The sequence below is a fragment of the Lycorma delicatula genome, chromosome 9, assembly GCF_047948215.1.
Source record: "Lycorma delicatula isolate Av1 chromosome 9, ASM4794821v1, whole genome shotgun sequence".
Lineage (NCBI taxonomy): Eukaryota > Metazoa > Arthropoda > Insecta > Hemiptera > Fulgoridae > Lycorma > Lycorma delicatula.
In genome coordinates this window covers 129,017,798-129,043,795 of record NC_134463.1, presented here as the reverse complement: position 1 = coordinate 129,043,795, position 25,998 = coordinate 129,017,798, and the positions used below count along the sequence as shown (strand labels likewise).

The window sequence follows — 25,998 nt, the reverse complement described above, 5'->3', positions numbered from 1 at the left end:
TATCAAGAGCCGCCTCTTAAAGCCATCTTAAATAACCTTGTTATTTCCGGAGCGTTGAAATCGTTATTAATTTTTCATTTATTATTTTTTCTGACTTATTTATATCCGGTTATATAAAGTATTTAAGTACTTTTTTCATATAATTAAAAATAAAATATTCCGTATGTAAAATTCAAGCAGAAAAAATATATATCATTTTAATACGGGATAACGTCCAAACTTTTATGGAAAGTTTATTAAGGTTTAGATGTATAAAAAGGTTACTAAACGATACTGATCGGTTTAAAAGGTGTTTCTATTGTGAAACGTGCTAAAAATAGGTACTCGTATTCACCGATCGCGGAATTTAATTATTATTTTTTACTTTTATCAATTTCTTACTTAATTTTTCTTTTCTTTTTTATCGTTCTTTCAAAATGCTGTTCGTTAAACGAATACGGAGTAGTCACTCTTGACGATCGTGAAATAATTGTCTACAGTTTGTTCGTTTACAAAATAATATTTTGTAAATAATTTTGTTTCTTCTTATTCGTACAAAGAACACCGGTGTCTTTACGTAACCCCGCAAATAAAACTCCATCGGGGTAAAATCTAGAGACCGTACTTCGGGATCCTTCAGGTGCGACCCGCCGCTAAGGAAATAGTTGGTTTACGCGATTCGGCAAAAAAATGTGGAAGAGCTCAGTTTAGCTGGAGAATGGAAAATTCTCCGATTTATAGAGAATCGCACATCCTTTTTAATATCCAGGAAGTCGAATCCCGTTGTATTTTTTTTTTCAACAAAAAATAAGTCCATCCAACATATTGAACCTTCATCTGCACCGTAATCACGACGACTAACGACGATCTTGTAACTCTATAGCCTGTTTATATATCGAAAACTCAGACGGTTACTTTTCATTTTGATGTATAAATTGTTATAAAACTGTGAGCGTTTGAATCCCCAGTATTTTTTTATTCGCACAATGAAAACCGGAAATAGAAACGCGATTATTTTATTATAATAACAAAAATAATAATTAATATTATTAGTAATAATATTTACTTAAATATTTACGTAAATAAATAATAAAAAATCAGTAAACATTCGAAATAACAACTTTTATAAAAATTCAATATTTTTTACCCTTTACTTGAACCGTAAACGATCTTAATTTAAATAGGGAGACTGGCCTCTAGGTCGTTAAGCGTAAATAATACTTAGACGTAAAAAAGTCGGTAAATGTTTCTTTAAACAACATCCTCAAAATATGTCGCTTAAAAAATTTCTAATTTTCGGTTAAACAGTCGGTATTGTGTATACTCGTAAAGCGATATCGTGTACGTCATAGCTTATCGGTAAATGTACATATACGACGATAAAATTTTGTATCCAAAATATTTAATTTTATCGGACTCTTGAAATCTGAAAATATTAAGAAAAAAATACAATCGAGAAAGGGGTAATTTTATATCGATAATGATGCTTTTTTAATCTGTAATATTGCAGAAATCATAACGCTTAGACGTCGCAAAAAAAAAAAGGTTTAAAAATACAGCTGAAATAAGAAAATTAAAAATGAAATAAACACGCTGAAAATACGACGCCGTTATCTGGATTTCACCCGCGTAACAAAAGAGAGCGATAGGATGAGAGAATGTAGAAGTTTAATACATCCTGTACGAAGGATGTACAACAGGTACGATCATGAACATCGTGACGTCACGAAAATTCATCGCTGAGCAGCAGCAGCAGCTATTGTTTCTTTATTTAAATTATTACCGAGCCGCTATTAACATTATATCGTCGCAAGAACCCACCGGATTCAGCGTAAAATTAATATGTAACACACAGACTTCGGTATACGGTGTCCATCTAGAACGCACGAAGCGTCACCGGTGGGAGATGGCATCACCGAGTGCGGAATACAATAGGCGTCCGAGTTACATCCTTTATTCTCGAGAACTGTATAATTAACATATCTCATGCGTGAAAGTATTCGAAACAAAAAAGACACGAAACTCAACCCGTTTCGTATTCTATTTTACAACTTAATAGTCCTCGTCGTATATATTTTAATAAATACCTTTTTACGTTTTATAGACAGAATATTTTTGTTATTTACACCTTCAACAAACATCCGTAGTTGTAACACGAATTAGAAATTTCGGTCAAATAAAAATAGGAATACGATTAAAAACCGAAACAAAACTAAAAGACCGATGAACACTTTTCTTTACAGTTACACTCGGGAAACATTTGCACAAATTGATTCATTAACGCCTTCTAAGTGTGATTTATTTTACGCTCGTATATTCAGTATCTTCACGTATATTTCACTTTCTATAATAACGACGTACGTATCTTTTTTTTAATAATAGTTTATGTATTTTCTTGCTGCTCTGGTCAAAATCGTTATCAAGGTTTCCCTTGATCCATCCAAGAAAAGGCACGATAATTCCTTTTTCTAACCGTGGAATACCATACCGACCCGTTAAATAAATTAATCTATATTCTGATCGTAACATAATAGTACGTAAAATAGATCGCGTCAGTAAAAGATAAATTATAAACGTAACAAAAATTATAAAATTACGTCTTTAAAGTCCCTATTTGTTATTATTTAATCAGGGAGCTGGGTCGAAAGAAAACACGGGAAATGGACAATCGGGTAACACAACGGCTTACCGGTCACGGGTCGTCCAACGATTACCTCTTCAGTAGGAAAAGAAGACCCGCAGCCGAGCGCAAATATTGCGGAAGAGGTGACACGGTCAGGCACACCTTCTCTGAGCGTCCGTAAAAATCGAAGCCTCCTCTCCCATGACTTGAGGGAAGAGACGGCTAACACTGGAGAGTACAACTTTGTTGTTGCCGCTGAGCCTAACGTATACTCTGCGGCTGGGTCTCGATGGGTGCCAGATAACGCTGGGGATTGACTTATCAAAAAGATTACTAGAAACTGGGACTATAGCTTATATTTGAGGGCTGAAGGAGTCGTTGCGATAGAACTCTGTAACTTTATATTGTTTGGGGTCTATATAAGTCCGAATGTGAAGCTCGCGGAGTACGAGGCCAGACTGCTCGGACTGCAGAGGATGGTCATGAACGCCCCAAAGAGGACAATTGTTGCGGGTGACTTCAATTGCCGTACCGTAGCGGCTGAGGCTGGGGCCTCGAACAACAGAGGACTAGCGCTAGAAGAACTACTGGAATTGTGTGCAGCAATGATGGGTCGGCCGCTTTCTGCGCCCGCGGGCATTCCTCTATCCTGGACCTGGTATTGATTCTTGTTTTTTATTCTGTTTCGGGTACCCGAGTAATAAATTAAGGCCAACTACCGAAGGAAATAAGGGAAGATAAATATTCAAAATGGTTTTCGATACGACAACATCCATTTATTTACAAGAAATAATAACAGAAACGGAATTTCAAATCTTTCAGTTCAACCGATTAAAAAAACGTCAACGAAAAGTTATAAAAATACATTTTTAAGGAATTTTGCCGAGTCCTTTACAGATGGAACAAATAAAAATCTATTTTCTGAAGAAATACAGCAATCCCTCAATATCTTCCCACCTCTGTATCAAAATTAATTAGTCTAACGTAAAAATTACCAGACCGAATTTTACTTTTTGAAGTTTATCGTTTCATACGAATGTAAAATCAAGTGCACCCCAAAACCCGCACGTACACGTGCGCGCTAACACAGGATATTAAACAAAGACGAGCATTTTAAAATATCAAAAAATAAAAATTCATCGAATTCATTTTTTTTTACCGGTCCTAATTCTTTTCTTTGTTATACCGGTACATTAAAACAGCGAAGAAACGAATAAATTAATAAAATACAGAAGCTCTTTTAGAGATTCTTGTAAAACATCGGGAGAAGGAAATAAACACCGTAAATGAAGTCGACCTACTAACATTCCTGTTACTAAATTTGTACAAACCTAAAAAATAACAGCCGTAAAAAATACTAAAAAAATTTACTAGAAAAATATTTATTAATTATTAGATCGTGCTGATTTCCTTCGGTAGGAAAAAATAATGAAAACAAATTTCGAGTGATTTGTTAAACGAGAAAATAATTATAAAATTACCCCTTCCACCCGTAAACATATGTTTTATATGTACATCTTTTACATTAAAATATATTGAAAATTTAAAACCCTAAATATTCAAGATGTACAAAAAACAATATTAGAGTTTAATGGTACTTAATATCTCTTAAGTTTGATTTACAGAAATAAAATGCAAGTTGAAAGCGTAAATCTTGCAGTTTTTCCGTACAAGTGTTCAACGTGAACATCTTTCGTCCCGCGGCACATATCCGACCGGTACGAAAGTTCGTCGCGTATTTTAACCGGAATTCTAAAGTAAAGAAAGCGGTAACTGCTTTAGACCGAGTCTCAAATCGGGTAGAAATAGTAGGTAGCGGAGGCGCATACAAAACATCCTTCGTAAAACCCACAGGAAAAAATATCACACGGGATCAGATAGGGAGGATGTGTCTGATCTACGTGACACGGCCACCCGTACAAAATGCTATGTGATTTGCGATATGGCGCCGGTCGTCCCGTACTTTTTCCTTTACGCAAGCATTCATATCGCAAGAGATCGGAGGCCACCGCAAACATCTATTGTCGGGTCCGTACCGCCCTATCCAGCGGTCGGGGAAATCGGCCATACGACCGACCCCGTACAGAGTTATGCCGATGAGGAGGTGCACCGTGTTGTTAGCAAATAGAATTCTTTGGTCCACCTTACAGTCGAGGAAAAAGCCGTGCGTACATCGTATTCGATTAAGGAACTGCTGTTATAAAGGAACTCGCTTCAGCGATAAAGAACGGCTTTCGGGATTAACTTGCCGTTGGAACCGCAGAGAAAACGCTTAATTTTGGAAGCCCCTTTTGCGTTATAAAAATTCATAGAAAATTTCTAACCCCCAGATACGCGCAATACATTGTTAAAGTTAACACGCGTATTGCGTGTGAAAGTAAATGAAATTTTGACTCGTAACTTAGCGCGATACGAAAATGAAAATACTCTTCGTGCCGCAACATTTATCGCGAAGAAGGTGCGAAAAGCATAGTCGGTAGGCTTTAAAGCCTGTAACAGCTGCAAACGCTCTGAGCACGTAAGAAAACATTTCCTTAAAACATTACACACTTTTATCACCGGCATCGCTAGTTCGCGCCCGGCCTTACCGAACAAATTTTTTAGAACCGTGAAGAAAAGACTCCCCGAGAAGTTGAATATTTTCTTCAGATACCCTCGATCGTCCCGTAATCTTCCCTTTACGCAGATATCCGATCGTTATGCCATCGACAAATGATACTGTCACTCGGAGGATTAGACGCGCGTCGAATTGTAACTACAGATTCATATTTAGCAAACCGCAAAACACAAGACTTTTTTTTTGTTTCTAACCTTATGAACATCGTACACCTCATCAAATAAAGAAAATTAAACCCCGATATTATTTTTTGTCACCCGGTATATAATTCTTTTTTCTTTTTTGCGGGGGAGAGTGGAAGGATGAAGGAAAGTTTTTTCAACTTTTTTACATTAATAACCTTTAAAAGTATCCTGGTAAATTTTAAAGAAATTGTAACAAAATTCACATCGATATAACGGTCACGAATCTCAAACCTTTCGTAACACCCCAAAAAATATCAAAAAAATTGATTTTTTTTATTTATTTCGGTTTTACGGACGGGAAGGTTTTTTTAAAAAAACAAATGCATACTATTATTATTAGTCGTAAAGTTTTTCGGAAAGGTTTTCACCAAAAATGTACAAATATCGAGACAATAATCGTGATTTAAAAGCCAACTGGCCTGCCCGATCCCCTCGTCTGATTTTTATAAAAATTTAATATTACTTTCCTTTCTATATACAGCAGTTAGAGATGAAATTTTATAATCATCAGAATTCGTTCCGGAGATACACGCACAAAGAAATGCACGTTGACACATCTTTTTATACTGAATTCCGCACTGTTTTTTCCGACTCGGTAACCTCAAAATGTCAATAAATAAAAATTAAAAAATTAAGGCGTTGGAAATTTTAACACGTTACAGCAGATTTCCTTACATTATTCTCCAACTAAAATAGCCGGGCCGGAATATGAAAATTAAATAAAATGAATTAAAAGAAGTAACACTTTAAAAATTAATAAATACCTTCAAGAGTACCGATGTAGGCGCTGCCCAAATCGTACTGAAGTCGGCGACCAGCGCCGTCCTCGAAAATGACGTCACTGCAAAACACCTCATTATCCGGCCACAACACCAACCTGAACTCCCTGTTAATCACAAATAAATGTTTTTTTTTTTAATGAAAATAAATCTTATTAAAGATATACAGAGTGTTAGTTAACAAATTATCTTTAATCCTTACATAAATACAAAGAAAGTGATTTAAGAATAATTACCAAAAATACCAGTAAAAAAATTAAAAACAAGGCGGACAATAATGTCACTGGAGATCCGTAGCATAAATGACAGAATATGACGGAAAGCCTTATGAGAAAAAAAAATCCTTTAATTAATTACTATCCGCGACAAGTAGAATACACGAATAAATGAATCGCTAAAAGAATGAGAAACATAGCCGGCATGGTATTTATTACCTGAAACTTGTAATAGAATAATTTCGTCAAAGATCCGCCCACGGAAAGGCGGCCGAGGTAAAGTACAGATAGATCATAACCGTGATTTTTTCCTGTTTAACGGTTCATTTAAAACAATTTATTATTCCGTATCTAAAACTCTCTTAAAAAAAAAAACAGCCTTAACCGTGTTTCAACGTCGAATAGGCACGAGATAAAATAGTTTTACAAATTGAATAACAGCTCTTAAACGGATGTAGGTATAGATCTGAAATTTAAGAGGTATTTTAGCTAATAGAACGGACAACCTCGAGTAAAATGATCGTTGCGATTAGTGCGATGACAATCGATCGATCAAAGTCGAGCTACGCAAGAGAAGACCCGTAAAATTGTACTTATCATTACCATAACGACTATTAAAAATTATTTTTAACTCGTTAGGTAGAACAAAATATATAAAAGATGAGGGAAGCATTTTTCGAAATCGGCCGGATACTTTTTATTTTATTAATCTTCAAACTCAACTATATATATATATATATATATATATATATATATATATATATATATATATATATATATGTATAATTTCTACGCCGACAGTAGGCTATGCATCGAATAACACCGTAAAGTTATAGGTTTCTCTTTGAGAAAGAGATTATATGTCATCTCTTTGAGATGACAAAATAATTCTCATGAATTATATAAACATCCATCGGATATTCATCACGAAAATAGAAATGATATGAATTTTCATTTCCGTTTGAATGAACTGAACGTCAACTGAACATCAGTGTGAGAATGTACGTGTTATTAAACCTTCAGTCGACAACACTTTTACTCGGTACGTACCGGCCGGTCGAATAACTAATTACTTTCAGAGAAAATGAAGACGATAGATTGTTTTTTAAACAGCGAGATTTTAACGGGTCAGAGCCACAAAAAATGAAGACCGGTAATCCTAATGAAAAATAACAAAAACATTTGTTTCCGCTCTCGGCTTTTTGAAGCGACGTAGTTTTTACATTTACTCGGTAAAAGAAAAACACCACACGGCTCGAATCGAGAACCATTCGGCTTTTTATTGAAATCGGTTAAAAATTAACTTTTTATAATCGATCAAAAACGTTTTTTAATTTATTATATTTCAAATAAATAAATAAAATAACGGCCGCTACATCAGAATTGTTTCCGGTCGAGCATCAATCGTAGTCGGTGAACAAATATACCTACTACAGAGTTCCCGAAGGGTTTTTAAAAAAATCAACAATAATTATGTTTTATTTATTACGGTTTCGAATAACCACCTCTTTTTAAAATAAAATTACGTTCTATTTTTCGTAAATAATGCGCAGAATCTAAAGTCTCCATTATTAAGCCTCATTAAAATATGGAAACGTAAAAAAATACAATTATTCCCAAATCGCTTTATATTATTCCTAGAAACAAAAATGAATCAAAACTAGGTAATAGAAGAAGCGTATTGGACAACTGACAAAAAAAAGGCAGATGACAGCGCGAGTACAAATGGCGATTACAGTGAGGGTGGATATACAGAGAAATGTCAAGGGAGAAGCGGATGTCCATATTTGTGCGTGCGTACGTTAGCGCACGCACGTGTAGGTGTATTAACTGTGACGCCGTGAAATGTCAACCTACACGTCGAGCGACAGCAAATGTCAAAAGCAGTAGCACATTTACGTACAAATATCATATCTACCTCTACAAGTAGCCTATTTGAAATTTAAACCGTCAAAAAAAAAATACAATACGAGGGTGGTTTTGCCTTTTTTTATCTTTAATAACGATAAAGAGAGATACATATTTTATTCAGAAATGTAAATTAAACAGCGCACCGACTGCTTTCCGGATGGGTCACACAGGCATCAGAAAATAGCTAGTATAAAATTTACATATATGAGTCCATAAGCACCGTATATCGGTTAAATTCTTATAAGCTACATCGACGTTGTCTCGGCAAACGGGCACAATAAACATTTTAGTTTTCCCGACTGTTGTAACGGAAAGTACTGTTACCAGGTCGAAATTTTAGATACGCGGTCTTTTTATTTATTTATCGACGTTTTGAGGAGACGGTGAGCGGTCGATTATGTACGTACAGATATGTGTATGTTTCAATATCTACTGTATTTAATATCTCAGGAAAGAGTAACCGTACCATTCATTAAATTTATTGTACCGACTCGTGTATTACGACTAGTAATTCTGTTTGACTGTTTATGAAAATCGGACGACAGGTGAAGCAGTTTCTTTAACTTTAATAATCGGTATCCAATAAAAAATATCGCATAAATTGTCGTCTCGTTCCAAAAGACAACCGTTGAATTTAAGATTTTTTCTTTGTTAAATTTCTTCATATTTTATTATAGAAATAGGTAATTTTTATGAAGCTTTCATTATTATTATACAGAAAAAATCGGTATTTTCTGAAGTATATTTAAAAAGTTACGATAAAATTTTTAACTTTTTTGTAAAAGAAAGGCTAACGTATAGACAAAGTTTTTAAGCATTTCTCAATTTTTAGAAAATATTTTAATAGGGTGGATAACAAAAAGATCCCGTTTTCAATTTGTTCGGGATCTCAGTAAACCATTCGATCTATTTACGCAATTTTTACCGATGAAAAAACTTAGTAGTTACGGTATCATGAGAATCGCTCAAAACCGGTTACTGATACCTGACAGACAGTAAAAAGGCGACTAAATATTTATTGTTTGAAAAGAATACAGACGTAAAATGTGAGTCACTTCAAGATGTAGAAGGCAAAATACAGCGGGTATAAAAAAAAAATGACGCGATTTCAAAAGTTAAAATCTGGAAACCGAAATTTTTCGCGATCACAATACTTTCTTTACTTCGTACAAAGAAGTAAAAATACTCGCTTATTTTTTAAAAGTAACAATAACCATCTCTACCAAACGAAATAACAGAATCGTTTTTGTGTAACTCAACTCAGTATTTCGGGTTAAGAGAAAAGGATTTATTATGTTTCCGTTGCCATTTTTAATACGTTACTAAACCGCTTAAAAATGTTCCCGTAACTTTATTTGAAGTAAATTTAAATGATGCTTTGATAGAAAAAATGTTTCTACATAAAACTAAGAAAAAACATTTTTAAAAACACCCCCAATTGTTTTGCATACTGTTCAACATGTACATAAATATGTGCTCAAATAATTTTCCACGTTGCCTTTTGAATTTGTGGTTTACTTCATATTTCCTAGTCCACAGTTAAAAAAAGAACTGCCCCAACATTTCCCAAGACGGATCAAGGAAACCGAGGTAAAACCTTGATTGGAGCAAGTATTAACAAATAAAGGCCATTAAATTTGTACCCGTTATACAAAACTGGTAAAAATACTAAGAATAAAAAGAGATAACGACTTACTTTAAGAAATAATTCTAGAATTAAATGTTTTTCAGCCGGTTATGTCAACCTATAAATTTAAAAAATAAGTAAGGTTTAAAATTTTAATAACAATTTTTAAATTTATCATCGAAACAACGAAACATTTTATTGTAGTCATTAAATCTTACAGAAAAAAAGTATTTTTCGTTTGTTTCCGGTAAACCGCGAAAATTACGAAACCAATAATTACGAGATTTTAACTGTAGCTCTTTTATGACCTCTGGAAGAGGGATCCACATTTCAAACTTCACCAATCTCACTACTATATACCCCCCCAAAAAAAAGAAAAATAATAACTTTTTTTTTTTATTTAACCTTCAGGACCACCGTTAGGTATTGCTTCAGAGGGTGAAATAAATGATTTGTAGCGTGCGTAAAAATGCCATGCCTGACCGGGATTCGAACCCGGGACGACCTCCGGATGAATGGCCGAGATACTACCACTCGCGCCACGGAGGCCGCAAAAATAATAACCTCTTTTTTTACTAAATTTAATGTCATCGATAGATATTTATACATCGCTCGTTTTCTATGTCAATATCAATATCGACTTCTTCAGGCGGTTATTGTGTGAGTTACTAAATTTAATGGCACTGCCTATAAAAGATGAATTTGTATTATCATATACGTAAAAACAAATTATAATGATAATAAAATTAAAGGGTATGACGACTACTTACATATTTATCAAAGTTTTGATGGTTTGTGGAAAACTGAATTTCGATATCGATACTGATTTCTTCAGAAAGTTATTTGTGATTTATTAAATTTAATGTCATTGTCTAATACGGCGGCGACCCGTGTATGAAAACTCATCCTCACGCAAGTCAGATTGCTCTCTGTAGATTTTTATAACCAGAACTAAGAGGTTCCATCGGGTAAGCCGTATCCATAATTGCCATAGATTCGACTCCTAATTCGGTAATAATATTTTCATAACGCCTAGATCGACGAGGTCACAAACAGTAAAAACCTTTAGGGTTTATTTATTTAGCGTATGGCGCCAAAAAACAACACCAATTACAGTCAAAAATTACAAACAAAGATTTAACAAATTAATACGTGCTTCTGATTCTGGAGTCGCCATCAAGAAATCTTCAGGATTCCCTTCATAAGCTGTCCTAGGGCTAACTACTGTGATGTGGTAAACAGTTTGATTTTCACCACACTCGTAAAGGGTCGTCGGTGTATTACCCCATTTATACAGGAAATAGGCGCGCACCTACCATGCTGAGTTCGTACTGTTTAGCGTTGACCATGTCTTAAGTGGCAAGTCAAAACCCGGCGGCCTTTGAGTAGTACATGGTTATTCTGCTTTGCGGTCCATTCTTGACGCCAGGCCTCAGTTAGGTTAAATCCTTCCTCTGTGGCAGCAATTGCTGTTTTGATAGGTGGCTTTCTAGATCGAAGGCGATCACGATTAGCATCCTCAATGTCATACCCTTTAGGGTAACTAGAATTTACGATCGTAGAGGACGTGTGTCTCTACGCCAGAACTTACCGAATGACTTGAAGAGCAACGTATAAAAACTCGGCTCAAAATTGAATTAAATATACATTTGGTCTTAAAAAAATATATTAAATCTTAAACCAACTTTTGACTTGAAAGGTTAGCTGAAATCGACTTTGAAAATTCACATAGATGACTCGATTAAAATGTAACCGCTGCCAAAAAGTGGAATGATATAAATCCTGGACTTTGCTGTACCGGAGGGGAATGTAATTTTTAACGAGTTCAAAACTCTCCTGATTTCATTAAGAATTTGATTTTAGGAACAAATTTCTTACCTAAATATTGATAATTCTAGACAGTGCAATACCCTATTTCAAATGATATCGTTCGAGAATGGAAGTTGATGATAGCGATAACTTTGCCAGCAACAGCAAAATTATTTACAATTTTTTAAGTTTTACACGGAAATAACGCGTGCGAGGATATAATCCTGTAAAATCATTCAATAAACGGTATTTTAAAACGAGTACATGTATCACAACATGGAAAGTGTTCTATTTTTAACAATTTTTAAGAAAAAGTTGAGAAAAACACTGTAAAGCCTTTGTTACTTATTCTGCTCTCGATAAAAAAAATTACTTCTTGAAAGGAAGAATAATAATAATTTTAAATTTACCGACGGAAGAATAAATTGTAAGCTATATGCAAATGCCAAAGTTTTGCGACATCGTTGGCAGATTTAAACATTTTATTCGGTCAAAATTCTTCGTAATATAAAATGTTCAACTTAAAAGAGGCTTCGAAAACTTAGATTTCCCTATAAATAATAGTTTATTAGCAAACGGTTACATAATAATTTAGAGAATGTATTGCAAATGATATCCATTCACTTCTATGCACTTGTTAACACGTTTCACATGTTTCTGACTACTTTTGTTAGCTGTACCCTCTTAATTTCCTGGATGGCATCGGTAATGGTTTGTCTTCAATTCCTGCAGGGCTCCTACTAACAATTTCATTGAAATAAGTACGCAGAAAGAAGTTTGGACTAGTCAAATCAGGGGATCTTGGTGCGCACAATCCTTTAGAAATGATTCTTCCACCAAAAAGTCCTGTAGTATCTCCTAAGTACAGCGAGTTGTACGGTAACTGGCGCTGTCCTTTTGCAACCGGTAATTACGCTTATCCTCTTGCAGTAAGGCTGTTGTATAATTTCTTGGTAGACGGCGGCACCCACAGTTTTTTTCAAAAAACAAGTCACAATATTCATCGCCTTGAAACCGCACACCATAAGCCTATTTTTTGTAGATGTAGGGGATATTCAAAGAAAACGTGCGGATTTTCAGTACCTCAGGTCTGGTAATTCTGACTATTAACAGACCCACCGAGATGAAACCACGCTTCGTCTGTGAAAAATTCTTGATAAAAAATTTTAATGTTATATCTAATGAAGTTCTTGCCGATGACAGTAATGAACCCTTTAAGCAAAATCGGCATCAGTTAGCTCGTGGAAAACCTGCTTTCGGTACGGATAACGTTTCAAAATTTTCCTCCTGCAGTGCGGGCTGAACCTAGTGAAACGTTTCATTTTTTCGGTTTAGTCTCCGCAAAGATTTACGACTTGTAACCGCCGCTTTAATGTCCTGCACGATGTAGTTAAAACTGTTGCACGAAAATTTTTAACTAACTTCTGAATAACGCTTTTCACTGGCGCTTCCTTTTCAAATTTTTCCCTGAACTTTCACAACATGACATTTCGTCTCTAAATAAGTTTCCATCACGAATACACGTTCTTCAACAGTTAACCGCAAATTAACAAACAACACACGATTATGTAATCCTGTTCAAAGGCTAATGCTCGACCCGCATTGGCAATACTCAAATGCGCAGGCGATAAACAGTCCTCCCAACTCCAGTTCCAATCGTACCAACATTTTTCAAATTATCTTACCCGCCTCACACCGACGTAAGAATGTTAACAATATGCATTTAGTATGAACTACCGCGTTATGAGGCCTCTTTTAAGTTGAACGCCCTGTATTTAATGATAATTGCAGGAACTGTCGATCGATTGTATTTAGTAAATATTTTTTATTAATTAAAAACAATATGTAATTGTAGAAGAAAGACCGTAATTTTAACTGAAAACCGAAATTTCTAACCGAATCGAGAACATTCTTAATAAAAGTACTTAGACTAAGATTTTCTTTGTGCGCGTGTGCTTTGAGCGCTCAGTTACGCTTATTAACTTAGTTCCCTTTTAAGGTATACAGGGAGTGCACTGCAATATCATCAGTAGAGGCAGAGGTAAAAAAAGACAATAATAAAGGTACTAAAACTCAATTTCGTATTACATCTTATAGGATTTAGGGATAGTCAACTCCAAAAAAAAAAAAGAGAGAGTTGAGCGCAGAATGAAAATAAAAGTGAGAGGAGAAAGGGTGAGACGGTTAAGGGAAGGAAAAATAAATGCAGGACAAATCCTGTTCTACCTCCACCTAAATCCTTCACGTGAATTACTATTTTATATATATATAATTTCTTTTTAATAATATTAAATTATATTAGATTATGTTAAAAACCGTATAAAGAATTATAAAAGTAATAACGCAAAACTTTTACAAAATTAGTAGAGAGAATATTAAATGTACTTTATTACGTACTATAACGAAACTAACAATTTAATTAAGATTAGTTAATTTTACTTTTTATTCTTTCTATTAAAATTAATAATAAGCGGATAAAACAAAGAAGATTCCTTCAAGAAGGGAAACGGGTGATTATCCGCTCAAAATTGAAAAGAAAAAATATATATGTATATATACAAATAATTAAATGTATATTTCACAAAACAATTGTTGGAAATTATATATATTTTTGTTTCCATCGATATTCGCTTAAAACTTAAAAACCGCTGGACCTATGTGCATGATCCTATTTACATTTTTTATTCAATTTTAAGACTGATTTTGAATTTAAATTTATTAAAATTAACGAGTAAACAGTAAAACTTAAAGTAAGAGCGCGTGAGCACTATTTTTCGATCGAATCGCCGACGAAATAATCTGATTTGGACAACACATGTCTTACTTTTACGCCTATTAAATTACATAAACACATTTTTTTTTAAATGAAAAGTACGTAAAATTGTATTCTATTAATAACTTCTGATATTTTTTCATAATTTTTTTAAAACTATATTATTGTATTATTATTTATCGTAAAACATCTTTTTCAATCAGAGGTTAATAATTATTATTAATAAATCAATATATTTAAATTAAAAAAAAATAAAAACTGAAAAAAACGGTGATGAAGTCTGATTCAAACCGATGTGCCTTTTCCTTTTCAGATCCAAATATTTCACTGATTAAAATTTCATTTGGCTGTAACTCTGGAACCGATGAAAGTAAGTGCCACTTATGATATATCGTTGAAATGCTCACAATGAGGGCTTATTCATGCAGCTAAGAAAAATTAAAAAATCCAAATTTTTTTGGATTTTGGGTTTTTTTTGGACAATTTGGTTCAGTCGATTGCAATCATAGGGGAAGGTGCAGAACTAGATATTACACCAATCCTTCCAAAATCTCAACATCCTGCGGCTAATGGTTTTTGAGTTGTGCGAGATATATACGTACGTATAGACGTCACGCCGAAACTAGTCAAAATAAATTCAGGGTTGGTCAAAATGGATATTTCCGTTGAAATCTGAAAACCGCAATTTTTTGCGATAAGGAAGTAAAAAAATATAAAATTCCCACTAATAAAATTTAGAATAATTAAATTTTGGTTTATTTTTCTAAACTAAAATCGAATTAACAATTCACGAGATGTTTGTAATCGCATATAAATAAAAATCGAACGGCGGATATAAGATTTTTGCGGACTGCCTCGATCGGACCCGGTTACGCGACGTTAGATTCACGTGTTAATTTAAATATTTACAGCGTGAACAAAGTTTATCGACGAATGAATCGATGGAGATAAAATTTAGAAAGAATATTACCTCTGAAACTTTAAACTCGACAAGAAAAAAGAAAACTAGAGAGACCTCGTAGAAGATAGCAGTAGTATCAGGAATAAACACACTAATTTCACAATTAGTAAAATCTTAAAATATTACCGTACTACGCTAATTCTTTATAGTATGTAACTTTTTAAAATACTCAAGTCCAAAAAAAAGGTATTTGCGGGTTTGAACAGACGCAAACCTAGAATCTAAAAGGAAATAGAAAAGAGATAAAATCTTTTGAACCACAATTTTTATAGCGAGGGTGACGTAATTCTTCGCAACAAGCGCTACGTATGCGTTGTAAATAAACGTGATAAAAACATATACACATTCGTATATATAAATGTATTAAAACATCTGTGTGTAAACGTTTTATTTTTTATAACGTGCACGCCTCGAATAAAAAAAAAAAAATGGCATAGGGTTGCAAAACTTGCTCCATTTTATTTTTAATTGAGATTTATTTCAAATACGTCACCTATTAATTAAAATGTAGTAATACTACATTAAATAAAATATTAATGACTAAATAATGGAATATTTAGAATATAACTGCGAAAAAGATCAACATGTGCAATACACAAATTTTGGGTCTGATTTGACACGCTTTATCTAATTATATTTTCACCTTAAAAGTTATGCTGTAATAAAAGTATAATTGAAAAAAAAAACAATTTTAGAAAACAAATTCGGGTAACGTGTGAACCTCTTGTTCGGTAGCTAATCTAGGATATTCTTGGATTATTGACACGCGACAACTTGAAAAACATATAGAATATCAAAAATTATAAAAAATTAACAAACGTTTTGAATAATTAAGTCGGATTCTACGAAAACTATTTTCTTTTTGATTCCCATGTTAATTCCCATAAGTTTAAAAACTACGGGCCTCGTTCAAGTCCCTCTGTTTTTGACTTAAAAATTTATTTAAAGAAGAAAGTATTTAGTTCAATAAATCGGCCCGATTCGGTGCAGTTATTCAACAAACTACTAGTAGTTACATTAGAGAAACCGCTTACAATCGGGTAAAATCGCAGCTTACCGACGATAAATAAGCAACCGTATCGTATTTTATAGAAGTACAACGTAAGTCCGTAGTTCAATATCTATTACACGAATCACCTCGGTCTCTTTGTTTTTTAGCGTTTATTAACGAACTACCTAAAACTCTTGAGCCACACATCGTATGGCTTTTCACCTTTTCACAGATGCCACAATCGTATCTACATCTAAAGATAATAATTTAAAACGTATTGAAAATCGTACGATAGCAGTTCAAACAAATTTTTCACGGAAAGAATTGTAACCGTCTAAAGTTAAATAAAGTATGGATAAAACCGTCGCATCGTACTTTTTAAGTAGACGCAACACCCCGGTAATCGCGCGGATCGATTGCGTTTGTACAAATCAAGCCGTATTGTTTTATCCTGAAACAGCTTAAAACGCTAAGCTTTTCATCATTATTGAATATTTATTATCCCTACACATAATTACGTACAACGTCATCTCTGGCTCCCTCAAAAAGTCTGAACGAGTTTTTAAGATCCAGCGTCCATAAATATGAATACAGAGGTTCCCAAACTTATTTTTCTCATAGACCACTTTCAAAATTTTGCTGGTTCCGGTGGACCCCTGCAGCTACATTTCTACCGTATTTCCAGTCGACGGAAAGTGTGAAGATTAGATCTAACTATGAAAATTTGCGTTACGGCTGAGTTCCACGAACTAACAGCTTCCGAAAAAAAGTGAGAATTGATCGGTTAATTTTTTATTGACTGTGCTGTGAGTGGATGTCAAAAAAGTAAAGTTGGCCGATCAAAAAAAATGCTTCCATCCGACTTTACATTTTTGACATTTTCTCATAGCACAAGAAAGCAATCGATTCTCACTTATTTTATTTAGAAAACTTCCAATTCAGAGTGGTAAAAAGCAAAAGGAAAATAGTATATTTTTTGTGTTGCATTTATTCAAATATGTAATCATTACGCTATTAATTATTATTGTTATCATATTGCAATGTAATATAATAAAATTGTCGTAATATAATTAAAATTAAACATTAATAACGTAATGTAACTTCTACAATGACCATCACAAAATAGTTACAATTTTAATGGGAGGGATGTAGTTGATGGATCGACAGCAAATTATCAATATTTGGCTTCAGTTTTGTTAGGAATAAGCGCAAATCTCCCCGTTCTGTGATATTGAATCTGCTTCTTTTTTTTGATAAAAGGTTTGTAACGACAGTAAAACTTTTTTCGACAAGATATGACGAGGGAAACGCTATCAAAAGCTTTCTCGCAATTCCCCACAGTCCAGGATATTTTTCTGGTATTTCTGCCTGCAGCCAAAATGTTTGATACCCTCTTTAAATTTCACCTTCAGCTCCTCATTAGTGCTAAGCTCGAGTAGCTCCTCTTGTAATATCACATTCTCCACTTCCGTTTCATCAAATGGATTTACGATCCGCGGTGGTATTTCCATCGTCAGAATATCTTCAAATCTGATTTTGAAGTCATCATGCAGGGCGATTAAATGTTGAACGTATGTCTAATATCCTCATCAAGGCATTCTACCTGTGACAAGTTTGAAAACTGGGAAAATACGCGCTGACCAATATTTTGCTTCATAAATTTCAATTTTCCAAGAAAAGCTGAAATTACACCCTTTGTTTTTATTAAATTGAGACTCTCCCCTTGTAATTGTAAGTTAATGTCGTTAAATCTTTTGAACAAATCTGTCAAATACGCGATGTCAGCTTTCAAAGCGATCAGGTTTTCTTTTAAATCTGAATCTTTACCTTCCAGAAACTCTAAAACCGATTCAAAAAGTGAGTAAAATCTTGTTAAACATGCACCTTTCGACAACCAGCGTACTTCAGTATATAAGAGCAATCGTTGGAAGTCTTCATCATTTTCATCGCACAATTGAGCAAATAAACGTGTATTCAATGCATTGCTTCTCATCTTGTTAACAGCATTAATTACAAGTTGAGGCGATTGGTGCACCTGGACCGCTTTGGGAATCGATGGTTTAGATCTACACGTAGAAAATTAACAAGGTAGCTTATCATCGAGTTTATATTTTCGAATGCGCAATCTTGTTAAAAAGAACGGTCACCTATTCTTAAAAAATAACAAAATCCACCTTTATCCGAAACCGGACAACGGAACCGTTTTCTCGTAACTAGATACTAAACTTCGATCTACAAAAAAGGGCCTTATTTAATAAGGACCCTATTAAAAACGTAGCCGTTTTTAATAAATTGTCGAACAGTTTGAAAAATCTTCCTCCAACCGTATTCAAAGTACGATTAAAATATTTTCTTTTCGGAAACAACACAACAGTGGCGAGTGAATTTTTAAATAATACTAATTAAAAAATAAAAAACCAGACTTATCGCTTCCCGTTCATAAATATTTGCTCCGTTTAATTTTTCCTGAATTGCGATTTAGTTATTTAATATATTTACCTTGACATTATTTCTAGTGTATTTAATCAATAGGAGAGTTTAGCATTTTTAGCTTATAATCTGTTTTTATACTCATACGTTATCTTAGCTTAACTTGATCTGTATAATGTACTATGTAATATATTTGCAAATTTAAACTATCCCATCACTCTCTCTCTCTCTCTCTCTCTCTAGGCACACACACACACACACACACACACACTTTTTTATTTATTAATAAGCTGCTATGTAAGATTACATTATTTACAGCCCCATAACAGTTCTGGAATTAGTGAATAAAATTAATTATCAAGTTTTAATTGAATGAGGAAGAGATATCCGTGACGGTTGTTTCTATTGTCCTTATGGAGATTAAGTTGGATAGAAAACCGGTTAGGTCCTAAAATACAGGGCCGCCATTCCATTGAATATGTTCAGTTTCTTCTCTATCTCTAACCTTTGCCCTAGAGCTCATCATACCCTCACTAACTTTCTCTTTCTCATTCTGTCCCTCTCTTACTCGCTCTTTCTCTCTATAACTCTCTCTCTCTCTCTCTCTCTCTCTCTCTCTCTCTATCTCTATCACTCTCTCAGTCGCTCATTCTCTCTCTCTATATATATATATGCACACACACGTGCGCGCGCGCGCACACACAACACGTTTTATGCAATGTTTTTACCAGACATCTCACATTTAATCTGTTAGTTTTAATAAATAATAAATCTAAAAGAACGCGTTTTCGGCGCTAATGTCATCATAAGTTTTAAAAATAACTTTTTTTATACACTAAATTTTGTAATAATTAAACATTTTTAACCGATTCGGTGATTTTCCAATAAAAATAACGATAAAATTTACTTAATATATAAAAAAAAATTATTTAATATATTTTTTAAATTATAATATTTACTACTGTTACGTTACAAAATTCTTAAATTTTATAACGATCTAAAATCTATTCAATAGCTGTACAATATATTACTTCATAAATAATTTATTAATGATTTTTATTTCAAAATTTTAAGTTTCTTTCTATAAATAAATATATATATATATATTAGAATCGTAATCTATTGGTGTTTCTTCTTTATTTTTTATAAAGTTAGATGTTCTAAAGTCAGCTCGGCTAGGAGAGAAACCACGGGAAGAGTAAAACAGCAAATACTGTTTTGATCCCGATGTCCAGAACGCGTAGGGATTATGAAAGAACTGCCTGTCGGTCCTTTTGGCTCGAAGAAATTTTAGCAAGAGATGCCAGAAAAATTACTACGGGATAACCGGCTTGTAGCGGCCAAGCGTTCATAGCGACATCGCTTTTCCTATCGTTGAGAAGTAGTAATTGTCAAACGTCGGGTTGTTCACCGGCCAATAGGGAACGCGAGTCAGGTTAGTTTTGCCCTACTGATGACACGTGTTTGCGTGTAACCTGTTCAGTACGAGAGGAACCGCAGATTCGGACGTTTGATTCACGCACTCGGTCGAGCGGCCGATGATGTGAAGGTTGTGGGATTTTGCCTAAAGGTTTCTAAGGCCGAATCTCGTGTTTGTGATATCATCAGTACTCCCGAAGATCGAAAGGCTCGATTCATATGCTCCTTTACATCGGGGGACGCGCGTCGCAAGCCCAACGGCTACGGCATAGAGCAGGAGAGGGGGATCATGCCCCGCCGAATCGCGTAACATTGGCAGCTAAACGGCGAGTTCGGTGTCGGGACTGGGAATCGTCTGCAGACGACTTAGATGTATACTGTATATTTACTGCGATTGTTTCGGCTTCTTTCTTTAATATTTAAGAAATTTGACGAATAAAATGAAATTTCATAAAACGGATCACAGAGTATGTCACACAGATAAAAAAACACAGAAGGAAAGATTATTTTATATTTTCAGATCGCACTAAATATTTCGTAAACTAAAGAAATTAATTTAACAGATTGTAGACTTACTAACAGAATAAGACATACCGTTATCATATGTGGAATTTATGACGGTTTTATTTATTAAAATGTAAAGTTACAAATAGAGCGATATAAAAGATTGGAAACTGCTTCAGATTTCAAAACTGAGGTATTAGTAAGAAGTAGAAATAAAGTACGTTATTGGATTTAATGCTAACGTTATTGGAGGTAATACACAATATAAAAAAATTACTACCGCGATTTATCTGTTTTTGCAAATCTGATTGCTTACAACTCGAAAACGAAGCCATTTATCGGGAAACGGTTTTCATCGTTGTTGTTTCGTATAATAATAAATGAAAATCACGATAATTTTAAGAAAAAAACGTCGGGTACAATACGGATCCAAGATGGCGCACAAACGCACTCTAAAGTAATTTTAATTTTAAAGTAGTCATTTTTTTTTTTAATTACTGCTTTAAAATGTACGTATGTAGATTCGTAGAGTCTCGCTTGTTTCTACGTCACAGTATCCCTGTTATCGTCCTATTATTATTTCAACAAATTATCCAGTACGTATTATTTTATTTTCATAAAGGGGAAGAAAATGAGGAAAAATGAAAAGTTAGTAAAATATACCGCATTAGACACACGCGCGCACGCGCACGCATACACACAAACAAGAAGTAAAACAAACCAAAACGATAAGGAGAAATGCATGAAGAGGCAGATAGTCGATGAGTACGGCTAACGTTGCGTACACTAGAAACCCGGAGCAGGAGAACGAGCAAGTAAGTTCCGATGTACTATTATATATATGATGGGTATACATTTTTCATTACAACGCGAGCTTCGCTAAAACTTTTACTCCAGATGCTATTAACTGTGTAATTAACTCGACCCGATTAAATTTTTAGCCTTTCAGCAAAAGGAAAGGCTAAAACGGCAAGGGAAGAAAATGAGAAAAAGGAACAAGAACTATCACGGCTAAAGCTTTTTACTCACAACCCTCCCACACACACACGCGCGCGCGCATACACTCACATGCACACATTAATGAAGGAATATCTTTTTGCTTGTTAAGAAAAAAATAAATAAACATTTCCAATTTGTTCAAATTCCCACCGTATAAAAGTAATACGATGTAATCGCGGTTTTTCTTTTTTATTTTCCTCTTTTTTCTTAAGAGACGCAATTATATTATTCAACGGCTCAAAAATTACACCAAAATCATAACATATTAAATCAGTACGCGATACATACTTTTTTTTTTTTTTTAATTTGTTACGACAATTTTTTTTTAATGTCATCATAAACCTCTCTCGCTCTCTCACGGGTAAATCAGATCACTTCGCGAACTCAAATAAACTAAAATGGACTTTAAAATAAGTTCTATTACGTAGTTTATGACAGGTGTTTCAGGAGGTTTCTGCCGTACTTCATACAGCGTATTAATACAGAGTTTTCAACTTAATATAGGCCTCGACACTTAGTTTAGTCTATAAATAATACTTTATTGTCAAACACTTACGTAATAATTTACAGATGTTGAAAATGAAGTCCATGCGCTTTTGTGCATTTGTCAACACGTTTTACTATGTTCCTGGCTACTCTAGTTACCTGTACCCTCTCTATTTCCTGGATGGAAGCGGCAATGTTCGTTTTCAATTCCTGCAGGTTGTGTGGATCGCTCCTATAAACTATTTCTTTTAACTAACCCCGCAGAAAGAAGTCTGGACTAGTCAGATCAGGGGATTTTGTAGGGTACAATACTTCAAAAATGATTTTTTTACCGAAATATCCAGTAGCATCTCCGCAGTACAACGAGCTGTTGCAACCGGCAAAGTTAGGCTCGTCCTTTTGCAGTAAGAATATGAAATGTCGGTTATTTTCTTGATAAACGGCAGCATCCACAGTTATTTCAAACAAGGATCCCGTTATTCATCACCTTGAAACGGTACACTTATTTTTTGTGATTTATTTTTAGGGAAGATTCAAAGAAAATATAGGGGTTTTCAGTTTTCAGTACCCCAGATCCGGTAGTTCTGAATATTAACATACCCACCAAGATGAAAACACGCTTCATCTGTGAAAAACGCATTACCTAAAATGCCAATGTTTCCTCTAACGAAGTCCTTGAACCGTTGGCAGTGATGAACCCTTTTAATATACCTTGTAACTGCCGCTTTAATGTCCTCCACGATGTCGTTAAAACTGTTGCACGAAAATTTTTAACTAACTTCTGAATAACGCTTTTCACTGGCGCTTCCTTTTCAAATTTTTCCCTGATGTTTCACAACATGAAATTTCGTCTCTAAATAAGTTTCCATCACGAATACACGTTCTTCAACAGTTAACCGCAAATTAACAAACAACACACGATTATGTAATCCTGTTCAAAGGCTAATGCTCGACCCGCATTGGCAATACTCAAATGTGCAGGCGATAAACAGTCCTCCCAACTCCAGTTCCAATCGTATCAACATTTTTCAAATTATTTTACCCGCCTCACACCGACGTAAGAATGTTAACATATGCATTTAGTATAAACTGCTGAGTGATGGGACCTCTTTTATAAGTCAAAGACTCTGTAAATGACGTATTTTGAAAGGGAACAAAGACCGCTAAAATTATAGAGGTCATCGTTTTTTAGCGGTTAAATAACGCCCTTAAAGACAAATAAACAAATTAAATACTAAGTTATAAAAAAACTAGCGATCACAAATTTTTATTTCAACTAAATTATAAAAGACCAAAATATACGCTTCACTTCACTGGATAGAGAAAAGTTCAAAGTTTTAAAAACCCGCCTATCAGTTCCATCGGGTGCATACAACAGCATGGTTTTATTTAATAGGAAAATGCGTTCTCTTCTGGAGAAATCGTTTTAAATGTTTCGTAAATTTCCCGTAATCCCGTTGTTCGATCGCGTTGTGAAATCCGTCGGTTTAGCAAACAGCCGCCTCGTCATAAACGGACTTAGCAGTAGCATAAAAGATTCGTAGAAGACGGTCGCGTACTTATACGGTAAAGAATCGCTGATTCTTACGTACGCAGATGAAAATGTGGAGTGTATTCGAGCTGCGTACGAACGAACCTTTAGGAAACCCACGATAAAGACAAATATTTAACGTGAAATTTTTCAAAAAACGGTATTACGTGATCTTAAATGCGTCTTCATTAAAAACAGTATAAATTGCGGTTATTGCAGGGATCGCATCCTGGGGTCGTTACCGGAATTCACCTCTGCAACTCCGGAGGATATAAAAGAGAACAAGTTTTTCCAACGACAATTTTTTCGGGAAAAGCAACGTTTTGCCTCTACAGTAAAGTTCATCTGCACGATATTAGAATTTGGGGAGTGAAAATTCATACGTAGTCGTCGTAAGTTAAATAATACGTCGAAGTGGAGCGTATTTTGTGCCGCGTCCTTAAATAAAATTTATGAACTTTTTTTTGGCCCGGTAAAATACGGCTGGAATTTCGTATCTGGGCGCGTTAAAAACCGGTCGTTTTCCCGATCGTAAAAGGATTCAAACGACTTCATTTTTATACAAGAGCGTGTCCCCTTCATTTCTACCTGAAAGTCCGGATTACCTGACACAGTTCCAGGGCGATGGATCGAAAAAGGTATACGACAATATTTGTAATCTCACGGTTACCAAACTTTCTTCCCCGCCATTTTTACTTGTGGCGGTACATATGTGTGTAGACAACACATTATCCCTTCTGTGCCGATGGAACTATTCGTATTTTAATTGTTGATGGGATGTAATTTGTCGCTACTGCAATTTACCTTACTAACTTATACGAGGCCATTCGCATAACTGGAAACTAGAAATTGTTCATAATTTAAATTTACATTTTAAAATAAAAGTATTTCCACAGCATGTTGCACGAGTAATCACTCCGAAAATTCTTCATCAGTTTAGTATAATTTGCACTTAAATACAATAAGATTTCTTCTGCGACAAAAATGAATCCGATTTATAAAAATATAAGTCGTTTGGCTTTCCGGTTTCTCCGTATAAGACTTAAATGACATACTAATGTTACTTTAAGTAACATAACTAAGTACCGTTAATTTACTTATTACATAGTTTTTTGTCTTATTCATCCATTACCACTTCCTGTACTTATTTATATGCGTGTGGGTATAATTACATTATTTTTTGCTTGTGAACATCATTGTTAAATTTCATTACAGAGTTATTATATTTATTTATACAATTCACTGCTATTAATTAGATATTGTACGCTGTAATTAGGTCAAGGACCTGCAGAAAATAATTACGGTTCCGGTAATTAGAATTCACTTACACCAAAATCTCAGATTACTATAATTTAAATACAGTGAAACGCCGATTATCCGGAAAATCGGAAAATTAAAAAAAAAAAGGTTTATTATACGTAATGGATATATCATTGTAATGTTTAACGAGTACCAAAGTTAATCAAAAGACAAAAAATATAAATGCATTTCAGTAAAATTAAAAAGATATTAAGAGCATATGTACGATAAAAAAAAAAACAGATACAATAATACGCGACAAAAAATCCAACGAATAGAAATTTGCTAATAAAAAAATCAGAATTAATAAAAAAGTCATTCAAAAAACTTAGAAAAATCGAATCGAAAGAGAAATCGACTCGAGTAAAAGTGTTAAAATTAATATCGAAAAAATTACACTGCGTTTAATAGAATAAAATTTAGTAGTAAACAACAAAAATATACATTTAATAACGCTATTCTTGTTAGAAAGATCTATATTTTGTACTCGCTTTAAAGTTAATCTTCGCTTATGAACTGCAAAATCGCGTAATCTTTTTAAACAATCGCTCCATAAGGATAGAACTTTTTCATATGATGGCCCTGGATGCAAGTCGCCGCCTTCTTCTTCAGCTGTTAGCCGATCATCTTCTCGGAAGATCTCTTAATCGTTAAAAATTTGGTACCCTGGACCGTTGTCATCTTCACCAGACACTTTCTTCATCTTCTTTTTTGAAAAACTTCGTTCGAGTTCCGACACGTAATTCATAACGCTATTTCGATTTTTCTTGATGTAGGAAATTATTGAAGACCCTACTCCGCATTCATCTGTTACGATTTATCCGATAAACCGTTTTTCAAATTTCTACTTTTTTCATCGA

At 34.2% G+C, this 25,998-nt stretch overlaps 1 protein-coding gene across 1 annotated transcript in view; it reads right to left on the bottom strand.

Moving 5' to 3' along the window:
- Kul (Kuzbanian-like) overlaps positions 1–25,998 on the bottom strand; it is a 383,998-nt gene that overhangs the window by 158,788 nt on the left and 199,212 nt on the right. The window contains exon 3 of the mRNA XM_075375246.1: positions 6,169–6,290. Within this exon, the coding sequence (XP_075231361.1) occupies positions 6,169–6,290 (122 nt within the window). The remainder of the gene's footprint in view (positions 1–6,168; positions 6,291–25,998) is intronic.